Here is a 14,873-nt window from a genome sequence, read left to right as displayed (position 1 = left end):
GTATAGCCATGAATATTGACAGCATTATGATAAATGCTGACAGTGATCCAATGCTGTCTGTTTCACCTGTGGAATTATATCAGGAATTACTAGTCTAGAAGATGGATATTGTATTAGATCAGTTACTACTCAAGACTGGGGTGATACGTCTTCTCCTGCCTTAAGGCTAATGCCAGATGTGGCGTTTTTACGCTGCGTATTTTCTAATTCTCTCGGCGGCTGAAAAACACACAATATCATCATCCATAGAAATAACTTAAACAGTCTCGATGGAAAACACACTATGTGTAAATACGCTGGAAAACGCATTACCACAGACTTTTCATGCGTTTGCCGAAAAACGCCGATATTTGCACAGCAACCTATTCCTATGTATACACAAAAGCAGCTGCCAGACCTTACGGAAATACGCAGCTTTTTTACTATTGTGCACTATTAGCAGCATGGAAATGGGATTTGCTACGTCACCAGTACTAGGCTGAAAAACGCCATAGTCAGGGGCTGTGTGGCTTGTGCTGCGTTTTTAGGCCACGTCTGGCATTAGCCTAAAGGAGGAGTGAAGATTAATAAATAGTAGGCTGGAAATGCTGTTTTGCGCTTCTGTACCAGCCCATGGCACTCACAGCCCTTTTGCCTGTGCTGATGCCCCAGTAGCTCCCCATCTTATTTTCTATTGATTTAAAGCACATGGCCTGTGTCTGGTACCTGAGCTTAGGAACCAACTCACAATATACAGTATATATACATTATAAGTCACAATAGAAGGCTGTAATTATGTGCATTATGTGTCAGTTCAAGGACCAGTGCTTTATGTATTAGAATAAGCGATGTAGCCTCACCTTCTTAGATCGGCGATTCTCATATTCTGTTTGGTGGTTTGCAACAACCCCTAAGTACAGCTTCTCAACATCTGCACAAAGCACACTGAGTATGTGCAGTGTCACTGACACTCCTAACAAAATCCAAGATGGCGAGCTCCTGTGTAAAATTTTGAAGGCCTGAATCATTACTGTTATAGAGATGCTAAACCTTTAGGCTGGTGCACATGGGTCACAGTATATTAAATTTGGCAATTCTAGCCATAATCATTTTTAGAGTTTAGTTCTTTTTTAACATACTGAGCCTGTCCTTTCAGCTTAAATAATGTGAAGTGTGCATGATTAATAAGCCACTGTTAGACCTGGGATGGATGATTCCTTTATGTTTACTTGAAGTTAAACTTGCCAAACTAGCAATTCAGCATGTTTCATTTGGACAAAAAGTTTGAACAGGATGTGTGTCTTTTCTCATTCTTAGCTTCTATTATACAATGCAAATCTGCATAGGGGCTAAGAGTGGGGTTACATATCTCTTGTACAGATAAACAGGCCAACATTTCATTTAGTATTTCTTTGCAGATCATGAGCCAGTTAGCAGAGATGTTAAATATTGGTGAACTGTAAGTGAATGAAAAAGCTGTGTCTGTAAGGCTTGCCTCACACGTTCTCTCCTCTGCAGGAAAAACGTTAGTGGAGAAAATGGCCTAGATCTCCCTGTGAGCTTTGGTTGGACAGGTTTTGGATTAAGAAAACACAATTGTGTGTTTTCTGGCCAAAATCAAATCCATGGGTGGGTATTAATTAAAAGACAGATGACCCAGGACATGCAGGCAGCTGGAGTTCAGTAAAGGGGGCCATACACTGGCCAACCTTTCAGGGTATCCAATTAATCAACTAGTGTAGCAAAATGATGGCTACCATATGGAACCTGGATGTGGATAGCCTCATTATATCGGACATGCACATGCCTAGATTGTGCACCCATTGGCAGGGGCAATGGCAAATTCAATTTTCAGGTTGGGACATAGCTGCAACCACGGGATGGTCTGTCAAAATCAACCACAGAGCTGACATGTAGATATTGGTGTTTTAGGTTTATGCTATAAACACGTTTATATTAGTTATTATCAAAGAACAACGATTTCACGAGCTTTCAGGATGTATGAGCTATTATTTAATACTCTGTATTAATGTATACCTCTAATAAAGCTGTCTGGTTAATATCCTTTGTGAATCTGAATGATTCAAGTCAGGCCCAGGGGGAAGTTTGGGGCCAGGCTCGATCTGAGTAAGTATTTATTTAAATCCAAGAGTGACTTACTCCCTGTGGGCGAGAATCATATATCCCTAGTGGAGGATCATAGGAGTACAAATACGACAACATACAGTATGTCCAGGGCAGTATGGTCTAAATTGGCCGATATGCCTGACTAATCTGGAAATGTGCAGCCACCCTAGATGAAAGGGTTCAGGTTAGATATACAAAGTGTGCATACTTTATATTTAGACCATCTGCTTTTAGAATCTTTTTATACAATAATAACATTGAACAATAAATCATTGTTGAAGATCTAGTGAACTATTTTGATTGTATTTCTTCAGCTTCAAGTTGTTCAGATCATTGCACCCCATATAGTCTTTAACTTGGTGTTTGTGTATCTGCTATTTGCACTATTTGTCAACTTGTAATGCTGTAATACAAACAAGTTGTCAGTTATATAGTGAATAATGTACCCCCTGTTGTAAAATATAAGGATATGGACCAAGGAGACAGGAGGCCTAGCGCTTTTACACAGGTCGTGAAACTCCAAGGTGACTTCTAATATCCTCATATTTTACAACGGTTGGTACATTAATTACTGCAATACACACGTTTCAGTGAGTCATGTGACAGAAATTACGTCACTAAGCACCAATTATAACTGATTACATCACTAAGCTCCATTTCTAAGGATATCATTTACAGGATATTCATGGCTCTGGTGTATTATATTACATTAAACACAAGTAAATTGTGTCTTTTTTCATCTTTCCTTGTGTACAGGTTACATAGAGACATTATAAAAGCTCATACCCAACAAGTACGCTTATATTTGCATACACTAAAACATACTCTCATATATGTATAGGTATGAGCTCTATTATCCATTAAACACATTTTCTCTGTAATATTGAGACAGTATTAGTAGTTAATGGTACCTAAATTGCCTGAATCCATGTTAAAAGTAAATCCTGTTGGGCTTTCTTCTTTGCAAATGTTTTTTTTATGATGATATGATGGTATTGTATGCTATTTGTATGCAAAATAAATGCCTTTCTTTTCTTGGAGATTATTATATTTTTGTTTTGCTTATGGGATTATATACTTGTTTTAAGCAACAGCATTGCAACCTCTTTGGGTTCCTTCAAAATAAATGAATAAATAAATAAATGGCAACTTCTTTGAGTTACTCTGGCCAAAAAATTGCACAAAAATAATGTGCAAAAAATATCTGCTACCTAGACCTTAATATCCAAACAGTAATGACTACTGTAAAGAGGGCTTAGAGAAAATCATTGCAAGATGCTATTCTTGCTTATTTCTGTATCTGTGACACCAGATTAAAGGCGCTATACACGGGCAAATTTCAGCTGCCGATTCAGGTTCTTCAGACAGATTTGGCAGCTTATCTGCCCATGTATGGGGACCCCTGACAGGCCTACCCGACCGATATCTGGCCTAAAATTGGGCAGGTTTGATTTTCCCGTTGGATCGGGGATTGCATTGGCTCATTGATACAGTCCACACTCTGATGGGTCTTGTTACCCTCACTGTAATTCGATTACTTTGCTATTGCCCTCCTTATGGTGTATCTTATGTTGTATGGCCACCTTTAGCCTAGCCTGTCATTGGTACAAGCAATATAAGCCATTGTAACAGGGATATTGTAACAGCAAAATGCAGCAGTTAATAGTGCTCCTTACACATAATCCTTTACTGAAACTCATTTTTTAAAGAGCAAATCCATTTGTAAAAAAATATATTTAACTTTCAAACTGAAGCATCAGGTAAGCCTTAAGTTGGCCATACACACACCAGTAACAATCTTTCATGCGACCATTGGTTGCAGGAAAGATTGTTCCCTCCCTCTATTGACGTTCAGGGCTGAATCGTCAGATATGAAGGTAGAAACAATAGGATTCTACCTCCACCTGATGATTCAGCTCTAAACACAGATTTTGCTCGGACGCCAGATCAAAATCTTTTGACCCGCCTGATCCTGCGATATCAGTCATCTCATCGATCCGCCATAGACGCACCGAATATCGTATGAAACAATTGGTGCATGTATGGCCAGGTTGAGCAGTTCTTTTCCAGGATTCCCTCAGTCTTCTGAATTGTGGTTGATATGCTGCAGCCTTTTATTACTGCTGCCCAGCAACTAAGAACAGGGCCAGAGTTAAGGGCATAAGAAGTACTTACCTAATGTCCCAACCCTCCCTTCCCCCATCACTGCACTCTTGGCACGTGCCTCTTCTGCTTCCCCTAGTTCTGACCTAGAGAGGGGTCTCCAAAGTCTTCCTACTACAGCTAGGGTAGATGGGGTGCCTGGGTAGGTGTGTTCTGCTGCATCTAGGGTTGATTAGCTGTGTATGTAGTGGTGTATTTTTGAACAGAAGTTACTTAGGCTATCTGGGTTAGTTTGAGTAAGGGCTCCTTGGCTCATTGAGTAGGGGTGTCCAGTCACAGCTATGGTTACCTGCGCAGCAAATGTAATGAGTATGAGTTTTAGGATTGTATAATGTTGACCACACATATGCTTTGTTGAATGTAGAATGTTCCATTTATTGTGCTAATGAATTTGGACTTAAAATAGACCCCACATTACCTTCTTTCATCACAGGGTAACAGGGTTTAACTAAATCAGGTTAGCACAGATGCCTCATATGTATGATAAAATGTAATCTCCCGACTAATAGAAACAACCATTTTGGGAGTCGTCTCTGAGAAATGTCAGCATAATGAGTGGCTGCAGGCCGGGGACATAGGATTAGGAAATTCTTTGGAATGCCGTACATGCATTATTCAGGCAGCAGATTCCTAGTGTGTTGCCACACTCTAGTCCAGGGATCCCCAACCTTTTTTTACCTGTGAGCCACATTCAAATGTAAAAAGAGTTGGAGAGCAAGCATGAAAAATGTTTCTGGGGTTACAAATATGGGCTGTGATTGGCTATTTGGTAGCCCCTATGTGGCCTGGCAGCCTACATGAGGCTCTGTTTGGCAGTACACCTGGTTTTATGCAACCAAAACTTGGCTAAAAGCCAGAAATTCAAAAATAAACACCTGCTTTGAGCCAGTGGGAGCAACATCCAAGGGGTTGGTGAGCAACATGTTACAGCAAAAAAAGGGAAAGTTGTGCTCAACCACTAAATTTTAAACCATGAGGTTGTGACCACAAAATACATAGAAACAACAACAAGAGATCCTCTGCACTCACCCATTACCAATATATATAGGACATTAAGACATTCGGTGCATTAAGCTACTTAGAAATGCCCTTCCCTTTAAGCAAAACAGGGAATGTTTTTCCATATATTGCAATATACTTCAAGCTGGCCAACTGCGTCAAAGTCATCCCTTCTGACCAGTTCCTACACTGACTTATGCGATTCATTAAGAATTCTACTGCTTCAATATACATTTAGCCAAGGGACTAAGTTTTACCTGCAACTTTCTTGCTTTCAAGGTTAAAACCCCCAAATGGTTGCCCTTTTATTGGCTCCACTGGGATCACCTGACTGCAGCTGGGAAGGGTGGGAGCTACAACAAGGAGCTGGCCACTGCTCCTGTATAAGCTATAGCAAAAACTGGTCAGAAGGGTTGACTTTGACGCAGTTGGCCAGCTTGAAGTATATTGCAATATATGAACAAACAATCCCTGTTTTGCTTAAAGGGAAGGGCATTTCTTAGTAGCTTAATGCACCAAATGTCTTAATGTCCTATATATATTGATAATGGGTGAGTGCAGAGCAACATGTTACTCCTGAGCCACTGGTTGGGGTCACTGCTCTAGTCCTCACATCCTACTCGTTACACCAAACATGTATCTGTTTCTCTATTTGTCTTACAGGTAATTCCTTCCCTAAATTATATATCAGATATGCAAAGCAACATTTTTTTCCTGCCAATGACATATGTGCCACATTGTGCAAAGGCAAAGTAACTGCCTGCACCCACATTTTAATCACGTTTTACAAAATGTTTTCACAAAAACAGGGAAACTAAAACTATTCCATGTTTGTAACTAGTGATGACCGAATCTGTCCCATTTTGCTTTACTGAAAATTTGCAAAACAGCAAACATTTTGAAAAAAAAAAACACATTAAAGTCAATGGGTGTTTCCTCTGCCCGGGCAAATAAGTTCAAAAATGAAGAAAACAGCAGGACTCCGGTTGTTTTGAAAAAATGTGAAACTTGACTCAAGTGCCAAAGGCCCTAAAAAGATAGCAACACTAGCTGCAACTAGACAGTTTATTAGTCTTATATGGAAACAAAATGCTCCCTCAACTCTGATCAGATTATATAATCAAATCAAGGAGGTTAAAAGACTGGAATTCTTATCAGGTCTACATAATATGATGAAGTATGGGCTAACTGTGTTGATTAATCTGTAATGTCAGGAGGGACTGTATGGATTGATTTGCAGACTAAATAGCCATTGGTATTATCTTTCCCTGTGTGGGAGATTTCATTGAGACATTAAGGGCTCTGGCACACGGAGAGATTAGTCGCCCGCTACAAATCTCCCTGTTCACGGGTGACTAATCTCTCCGAAATGTCATCCCACCGGCGAAAATGTAAATCGCCCGTGGGATGGCATACGCTGCACAGACGATTTCACTGAACTTGCGGAAGTTGCCTTGAGAGGAAATTTACATTTTTGCCGGTGGGATGGCATTTCGGAGAGATTAGTCTCCCGCGAACAGGGAGATTTGTTGCGGGCGACTAATCTCCCGTGTGCCAAAGCCCTAAGGCTGATGTCCCACAGAGCAGTTTAGTCAGACTTCCCTGAAATTCCTTTCCACCGGCAACAATAGGAGTTGCCAGTGGAAAGGCCTTCACATTGCTTTGGTATTCTGAAGTCGTGCAGTTTCCTCCTGCAGGCAACTTTGCGCTACTTTGGAAAATCAAAGCAATGCCTAGGCCTTTCTACTGGCGACTCCTATTGTTACCGGTGGGGAGGCATTTAGAAGTGATTAGTTGCCTACGGTAGTGAAGATCAATCGCGTGCGAGTAACCGCTGCATGGAACATCAGCCTAAGGATACAAATGCTTTTATGACAGCAACTGCTTCTGTTTTCTTCTTCTGTTTTACCTTGTTGTAAATTTTTTCTTTTCTTTCTTTAAAGGGCATGGAAAGGTAAAGTCACTTGGGGGTGCCAAAATGTTAGGCACCCCCAAGTGACTTTAATTGCCTGCCGAGGTACCTGTAGCGCTTCCTTCTTCCTTTATCGCCGCGCGCATGCGCAGTAGAGTGAATAGTGGAACTTTAACAGAGAAGTCGGCTTTTCACTCTTCTGCGCATGCGCCGGACTCGCAGTCACAGCTAAACCAAGCAGGAAGGAGGAAGCGCATCGCTACAGGTACCCCGGGCTGGTGCTGTTTTCTCCTAACAGGGGCACCAACCCGGGGTACAAGATAAGCGATTAAAGTCACTTGGGGGTGCCTAATATTTTGGCACCCCCAAGTGACTTTGCCTTTCCTTGTCCTTTAAATCATCTGTAAATAACAGTAATGTGTTTTGCAATATGTCACTGAAATAATTTAAAAACAAATAAAATAAATGTTCTTTATTAAGGACTTGCTAACAAACAAGTTTACTAGACAACTCTCATAAGAGTTTAAGGCAGTTACCAAAAACATTTTTGGGTTGAAAGGGGGTCTGTTGTTGGGGCCCTTTGATGGCACCTTCACCCCGGTCCTGCCCTGGGTGTAGCAAGTCTAACCTAATTCTTTGTTGAGCCTTAGTTCCCCTTTAATACTCTGGAAAAAAAAGTGCAGGTTTGTGAGTAAGGAGCATGCTTTGTACTTTTCCTCTCAGTAATGTAGGCCAAGCAAGAACAATGTTTACCTTAGAGAGAATTATTTGGCTGCAGTTCATCTGTTGCGTGTCACACCTTCAGTCACACGTGCATATATTATGGAGAGGACTTTCCTAGACTCTAAGCTGCATTTTTGCCAAATGATGCAAAAGTATGAAGCAACATGACCTCATATGCTGGGAAGACAAAATGTTACCGATGTGCCATTACCCTTAAGGAATGTCCGTGCCCTCGGTTCCTCTTATTCTCCCTGTTCAGCCTCGGATTTGTAGGCAGGTGAATATTTAAGTTCAGCCTGCTGCTTACAAGCTTCCTGCCTACTGCACTGGGGACTGGGCAGGAGATTTAAAGTGCTGTAAAAATCTTCTTCCCTCCCAGCCTCCAATGCAGCTCTATTGGGTAGAAGCAGGAGGAACTTAGTGTAAGCAAGAAAGGTAATGTGCAAGTTGGTGGGGACTGAGATGCTAGCATTGGAGATGGTGGAATGCAACCTGCATGGCGGGGGGGGGGGGGGGTTGGTTGTGCAAGTGGCTACCTTGGTTTTGGGGTGCATGGAGTGTAAATCTGACCCGGTCACTGTGTATTTGTCCAATAAAATAACATGGGAAAAATACAGTGACATCTGCTACATATTGTTCATACCAGGTCATCCCTGTGTTCTGCAATGCTGTAACCATTCACACACCCTTCTGCTGCCCCTAACGCTTCCAGAAAGAGAAAGCCCACAGTTAAATACAGTAAATAGTTTATGTGTGTACAGAGTTGTATAATGATTATATGTAATGCAAGTCACAAGATAAGGAATATTTTCTTTTATGTGTGGAATGTAATGAGTACATCAGTTCCATAAAGTAAAAATTATGTAAGAATAAAAATCCCCACACTTTTCTACATTAAAATAATTGTTTTACTATTGTTTGTCCCTGAGCAGGTACAGCTCACTCCACAGTGGGCAAAACAGCTACTGTAGAAAAGAGAAATGCTGCCCAATAAGAGGTGCCAACCTCGCCCCTCCAGACCAACCCAACAGCTTTTTGGCCCATGGATGAGGCGCTGGGGGCTGCCTGATTGATCAGTACCTTGCTAAAAATTGCCCAGATAGCTATCAGACAGGTTTGAAAAACTTGTTGGGCGAGGACCAGTTCAACAGCTTATTGGTTCATTTACACAGTACTCAGTACTGCCTGCCCAATATCTCACCATAAATCAGCCAGATATGGACAAATTTGAAAATCTTACAGTATGATTGGATTGTTGGGGCGACTCCAGACAAGCAGATCATTACATGAATGCCCAACATACGTGTCACTGCAATCATTACAAAAATATCACAAAGGGTGGCATCAGCACAGGTCGACAGATTAGGGTCAGAGATGAGGAGAATCATGAGAGGGTGTTATACTCACCTTCATTATATATCACAATGGTACAATCTTTGAGGCTAAATTAGAGGAGTTTGATCAGCTCATCCTTTATCTTAATCTTTAATGACTATATATATAACTAACTTCAGCCAATAAGACCAACGAGACCCACAGAGACTTTGGAGACATCCCTGAATTATGAATGAGAGACTGGTTCCTACTGCTGCCTTTCACAATTAGAGAGATATTTTATTCAGTCTAAGGAAGAACCTAGGTGAGAAAAAAATAAAGGAGCAGCATTTTTTGGTAGGTGTCTGTTTACTTGTATCAATCAGCATTTGTATTGCTGAGTGTATGTTTTATATATACACTCATTTATTGTACAGGGTTGCAGAATATGTTGATGCTTTATTAATAATGTGCTAATAATTATCATAGCTTCAGCTAAGGGAAGAGATATAACAAAACTCTAGTAGGAAATATAATCCACTGTACAATAACTACAGTAGAACAAAAGTCCACCTTAAAGAGTAGGTAACAACCCTAGCTCAAAACCCTACTCAAGCCTACTAAATCAAAATAACAACCTGGAAGCCATCCCTAGCAGCCAGCCATCCACTGCCTCCAACAAGCCAGCACAGTCTGACATATATTTAATTAAAGTACCTCAACACTAATTTTGTCAGGAAAATGGGTCACTAAAACCCACTGTGCAACCATTGAGCAAGCATAATATGTTACTCATAAGCAATATTTTTTTTTAACAAACCAGCACAAACAACATCATTAATCACTAAGATGATATTGCAGGACAGTCATTAGAACTAGCAAACACTGCACAGCAACAACTCCCTATCTCCAGACTAATACTGTCGAACTCTCCTTGCAAGGAGGGATATAGCTCACCATAGTATAAATTTATTGGCTGCCAGAATCAGTTTCCATCCCATAAACTCATTTGGCACAACATTCCTGCATAACCTCTCATTACCTGTATGATGATAAATATCTCAAGAAAAAAGGGATGAGCCATCTAGCAAAGAACTGAGACACTAAAACACACCTCATAGGCCTATGCACAGAACCAACCATGTAAAACCTAATGCAGAGTCATTGACTACAATAAGAATACCCCAAACTTTATCAATTACAAACCAAAGCAGAAATAATTTAGCTTATTACAAGGTATAAAAATATATAACAAATTCACAATTAATAACTGGAAAATCCACGGCCTGAAAACTTCAACCTTTGGATCCAAATATAATAATCCAGGGTTTAAACAAAAGACTATGTGGCATTGGCATACAAATCCTACTGGCAACGTGGGCCCAGACAAGAGTCCCTGGCAACAGAGAATCTTCTGTCCCTGCCCAGAAGAATAAAAACACCAAAAGGGTCAACTACTAGTATTAGTGGTTGTATTCACCAGCTGGTGGGAAAAATGTCAAAAACTGTGCCCGTGTATTTTACATTACCTTCCCAGAGTCTTCTCCTGCTACAGGCATCACTCTACTATACATGGTATTCCACGCCCCTAGTCCCATCCCAGTAGCTATTATCTCACTGCTACTATAGACACAGTCCCTTCCCAGAGGCTATTATCCCACTGCTACTATAGGCACCATCTCTCCCTACTATACCTGTTATCCCACAGCCACAGTCCCTTCCCAGAGGCTATTATCCCTACTGCTACTATAGGCACCATCTCTCCCTACTATACCTGTTATCCCACAGCCACAGTCCCTTCCCAGAGGCTATTATCCCTACTGCTACTATAGGCACCATCTCTCCCTACTATACCTGCTATCCCACAGCCACAGTCCCTTCCCAGAGGCTATTATCCCACTGCTACTATAGGCACCATCTCTCCCTACTATACCTGCTATCCCACAGCCACAGTCCCTTCCCAGAGGCTATTATCCCACTGCTACTATAGGCACCATCTCTCCCTACTATACCTGCTATCCCACAGCCACAGTCCCTTCCCAGAGGTTATTATCCCCACTGCTACTATAGGCACCATCTCTCCCTACTATACCTGCTAGCTTGCCCTCATGCCTGCTCATTTGTTTGCAACGGGTGGTGAATATTAACCAGCAGAAAGGGCTAGAGAAAGGCACTACCATACAGAGCAGACTCCCTATCCCTATTACCCCTTTACACTAGTGACTTCTATTTGGCCCCATTAAAAAACAACCCAATCTTGAGTTTATATTGTCCTGTCCACACTCACCAGCACACCCTGGCCTTTCCACTCTGTTCACCTGGTGCACAGTATTAAAGAGACGTCGGCACTCTCCTCCATGATCCAAAAAAGCACAAAATACCAGCATAATAGGATTTGTTTTAGCGGGATAAACCCTGCTGATTTAATAATAGCAAGCCATGTAACGTTTCGGGGGCACGCCCCTTCGTCAGATGAAGGGGCGTGCCCCCGAAACGTTACATGGCTTGCTATTATTAAATCAGCAGGGTTTATCCCGCTAAAACAAATCCTGTTGTGCGGTATTTTGTGCTTTTTTTATATTGTCCTGGACACCATGTTCATGATATCGGGCCACACGCAAAAAATCATTAATCGTTCAAAAAACTGGCAGATCTTTCAGTACAGCTGTTTATTGATGTTCAGATATTTATTGTTGATATTCAGAACAAATCTTGTCACATGGAAAATGCAATAGAGTTGTACACGTATGACAAAGCACAACCATCTTATTATTTGTCTCCTCTTAGCTTCTCAATGAAGCAACACTAAACATTTCAGTAATACATAGCACTGACATTTTACAAATATTAAATAAATACATGTTAGGAATAAATAAATATATATTAAATATAAACAAATTTCAATAAATTCCTATGTTTCGGTGAGGTTAAAACACCACAAAATTAGTCCATAAAAACATGGACTCCAAATAACGTCAGCCCTGGTACTTTAACTACACCACAAGGGGCCTCACAGTTCGATGCTCAATAACTGAGTGGGCTCCTTATTTCAAGCTAAAATAGGGCCTCTAGATACCCCTCAAGGCCCAGGTAGGCCAACTAAGAAATAAACTCAAGATTAGGTAGGTAGGTATTTTTTTACAAGACACATACATAGTATTTAGTATACAGTATATTCATATAGCAAACTGCTCAACAGTATTGATCACAGAATCTGTACAGATACAGATATACATTTTTACTTACACACATTCAGACATATAAATATACATGCACTGCAAGTGTGTAAATATATTTAAGAAATCTTATCCTGCACTGGAGGAATAAATAATATTATCAAATACACAATATTTAATAGTTTGTGCTCCTTAAAAGTGAGCAAATAGCAAGCTCAGCTAATATGATTGCTAAGGGGTAATTGCTTTGCTGTTGTGGGTAAATGTGTGGTCACGTTGGTAGAAGACACGAGCAATGATGGGAGTCACTCCCATAATCCTGAATGCAAACTTCTCCACAGTGATTGGGTTTAAAGGCAGATCTAGTTTATCTTCCACTATACCCATGCCATAACCTTTATGCTGTTAGGAGACAAAAGACAACAGCTTTAGAGCATATCACATAAATTTATATTCATTTAGCTCACTAATTTGCTAAAACCCTATAGAATATTTTTTTAAAAATAATTTTCTACAGTATTAACATTTCTTCTGGCTGTGAGATATCAGGTATAGTAGGGGGAGATGGTGCCTATAGTAGCAGTGGGGGGATAATAGCCTCTGGGAAGGGACTGGGGCTGTGGGATAGCAGGTATAGTAGGGGGAGATGGTGCCTATAGTAGCAGTGGGGATAATAGCCTCTGGGAAGGGACTGTGGCTGTGGGATAGCGGGTATAGTAGGGAGAGATGGTACCTATAGTAGCAGTGGGATAATAGCCTCTGGGAAGGGACTGTGGCTGTGGGATAGCAGGTATAGTAGGGAGAGATGGTGCCTATAGTAGCAGTGGGGGGATAATAGCCTCTGGGAAGGGACTGTGGCTGTGGGATAGCAGGTATAGTAGGGAGAGATGGTGCCTATATTAGCAGTGGGGGGATAATAGCCTCTGGGAAGGGACTGTGGCTGTGGGATAGCAGGTATAGTAGGGAGAGATGGTGCCTATAGTAACAGTGGGATAATAGCCTCTGGGAAGGGACTGTGGCTGTGGGATAACAGGTATAGTAGGGAGAGATGGTGCCTATAGTAGCAGTGGGATAATAGCCTCTGGGAAGGGACTGTGGCTGTGGGATAGAAGTTATAGTAGGCAAAAAATCCCCTTTTCTGGTATAACTGGCCCTTTAATTACATTGAACTGAAAGAATACCGTCCATATAGTTATAATTATATTGCAGCCCAAATACCTTATGCCAGGTTGTTTTTTACGTCTACTGTTTTGGTTGTCAAGTGAAAATCTACAGCATGTGTATCACAAATAAATGTGCCACTTGGGTAACAATTGAGTAAATGCTCATTACTGCCCCTAGATGGCAGCAATCTCACATACCCAGCAAACAGAGAGCGCACTAGGCTGCTACCTGTGGAATTTGCTTGACAGAACTAATATTGATTAGAATTGTGTTTCCATCAATGTGTTATTCAGTCATGGAATTTCATTGCTGCACTGGCAAATAGTGTGCAGAAAGAAAGTGCCATGAAACATGGAGTATCGTTGTGTAGGTGTAAGGAAGTGCCTTATCCACGAAGACAGCCTTTATATATGTAAAAGTCGGCATTATGAAATTTAAGAAACTGGTGCATGTGCTGTTTTCCAGCCTAGTGGTAGTAATTTCCCCTGGTGTTTCTCTTTCCCTGCTCTGGAGAGTGTTTTGTAATCCAGGAAGGAAGGAGGCCAATATCTCATGTTAATCTGTCTCTGTATTGCCATGGAAGATACACACACAATGCTAATTAGAGGCTAGTAAATGTCAGGCTGCCAGCATTATCTCTATATGATATATGGCACTGAAAATAATGGGCAATGCCGGGCTTGTCCTTTGATTCCCAGCCTGTACAATATTCTTGGGATGTAGGACTGTCAGTAAAGTGAGATGAGAGCAGGCAATACCTTCTGAATGAAGTTTGTGTGACACAGGAATGCCCTTAGCAACTCTTAATATTTAGAATGCTTTTAAAGGAGTAGCTCACCTTTAACTAAACATCTTTACAATTGGGTTTCATTATTTATTTTGTATAGTTTTTGAATTATTTGCCTTCCTCTTCTGACTCTTTCTAGCTTTAAAATAGGGTCACTGCCACTGGCAGCTAAAAACTATGTGAGGCTACAATTTTATTGTTATTGTTTATTACTTATCTGTCTATGCAGACCCTCTTTTTTAAAACTGCTGCCTGGTTGCTAGGGTATATTGTACCCTAGCAACCAGATAGCTGCTAAAATACCAAACTGTACAGCTGCTCAAAATCTGCTAAAAGGATATCAATGTCTACATCATACTAAAAGTTAATTTAAAGGTGAACTACCCCTTCAATGAGCAGAAATCAAAAAGCCTAGAAATAAGAAAGCACAGTGATTCCTTACCTTGAGGCACCACAGTATGTTTTTTATAGTATTTTGCATTCTGGATGTATCCTTCCTACTTTTGCTTATCCAAGCCTCTTCATTGAC

At 40.9% G+C, this 14,873-nt stretch overlaps 1 protein-coding gene across 2 annotated transcripts in view; it reads left to right on the top strand.

The window, feature by feature from the left end:
• The window catches only part of stat2 (signal transducer and activator of transcription 2), a 57,046-nt gene extending 53,900 nt beyond the window's left edge, over positions 1-3,146 (top strand). Inside the window, exon 24 of one of the 2 annotated variants that reach the window (XM_031895718.1) lies at positions 1-3,146. In XM_031895718.1, the coding sequence (XP_031751578.1) occupies positions 1-98 (98 nt within the window). In that variant the 3' untranslated portion in view covers positions 99-3,146. 2 annotated transcript variants of the gene reach the window in all.
• Positions 3,147-14,873: the final 11,727 nt, after the last annotated feature.

This window comes from Xenopus tropicalis, chromosome 2, assembly GCF_000004195.4.
Source record: "Xenopus tropicalis strain Nigerian chromosome 2, UCB_Xtro_10.0, whole genome shotgun sequence".
Lineage (NCBI taxonomy): Eukaryota > Metazoa > Chordata > Amphibia > Anura > Pipidae > Xenopus > Xenopus tropicalis.
The sequence above is the reverse complement of the archived record's forward strand: the minus strand, read 5'-3'. Positions and strand labels throughout refer to the sequence as shown.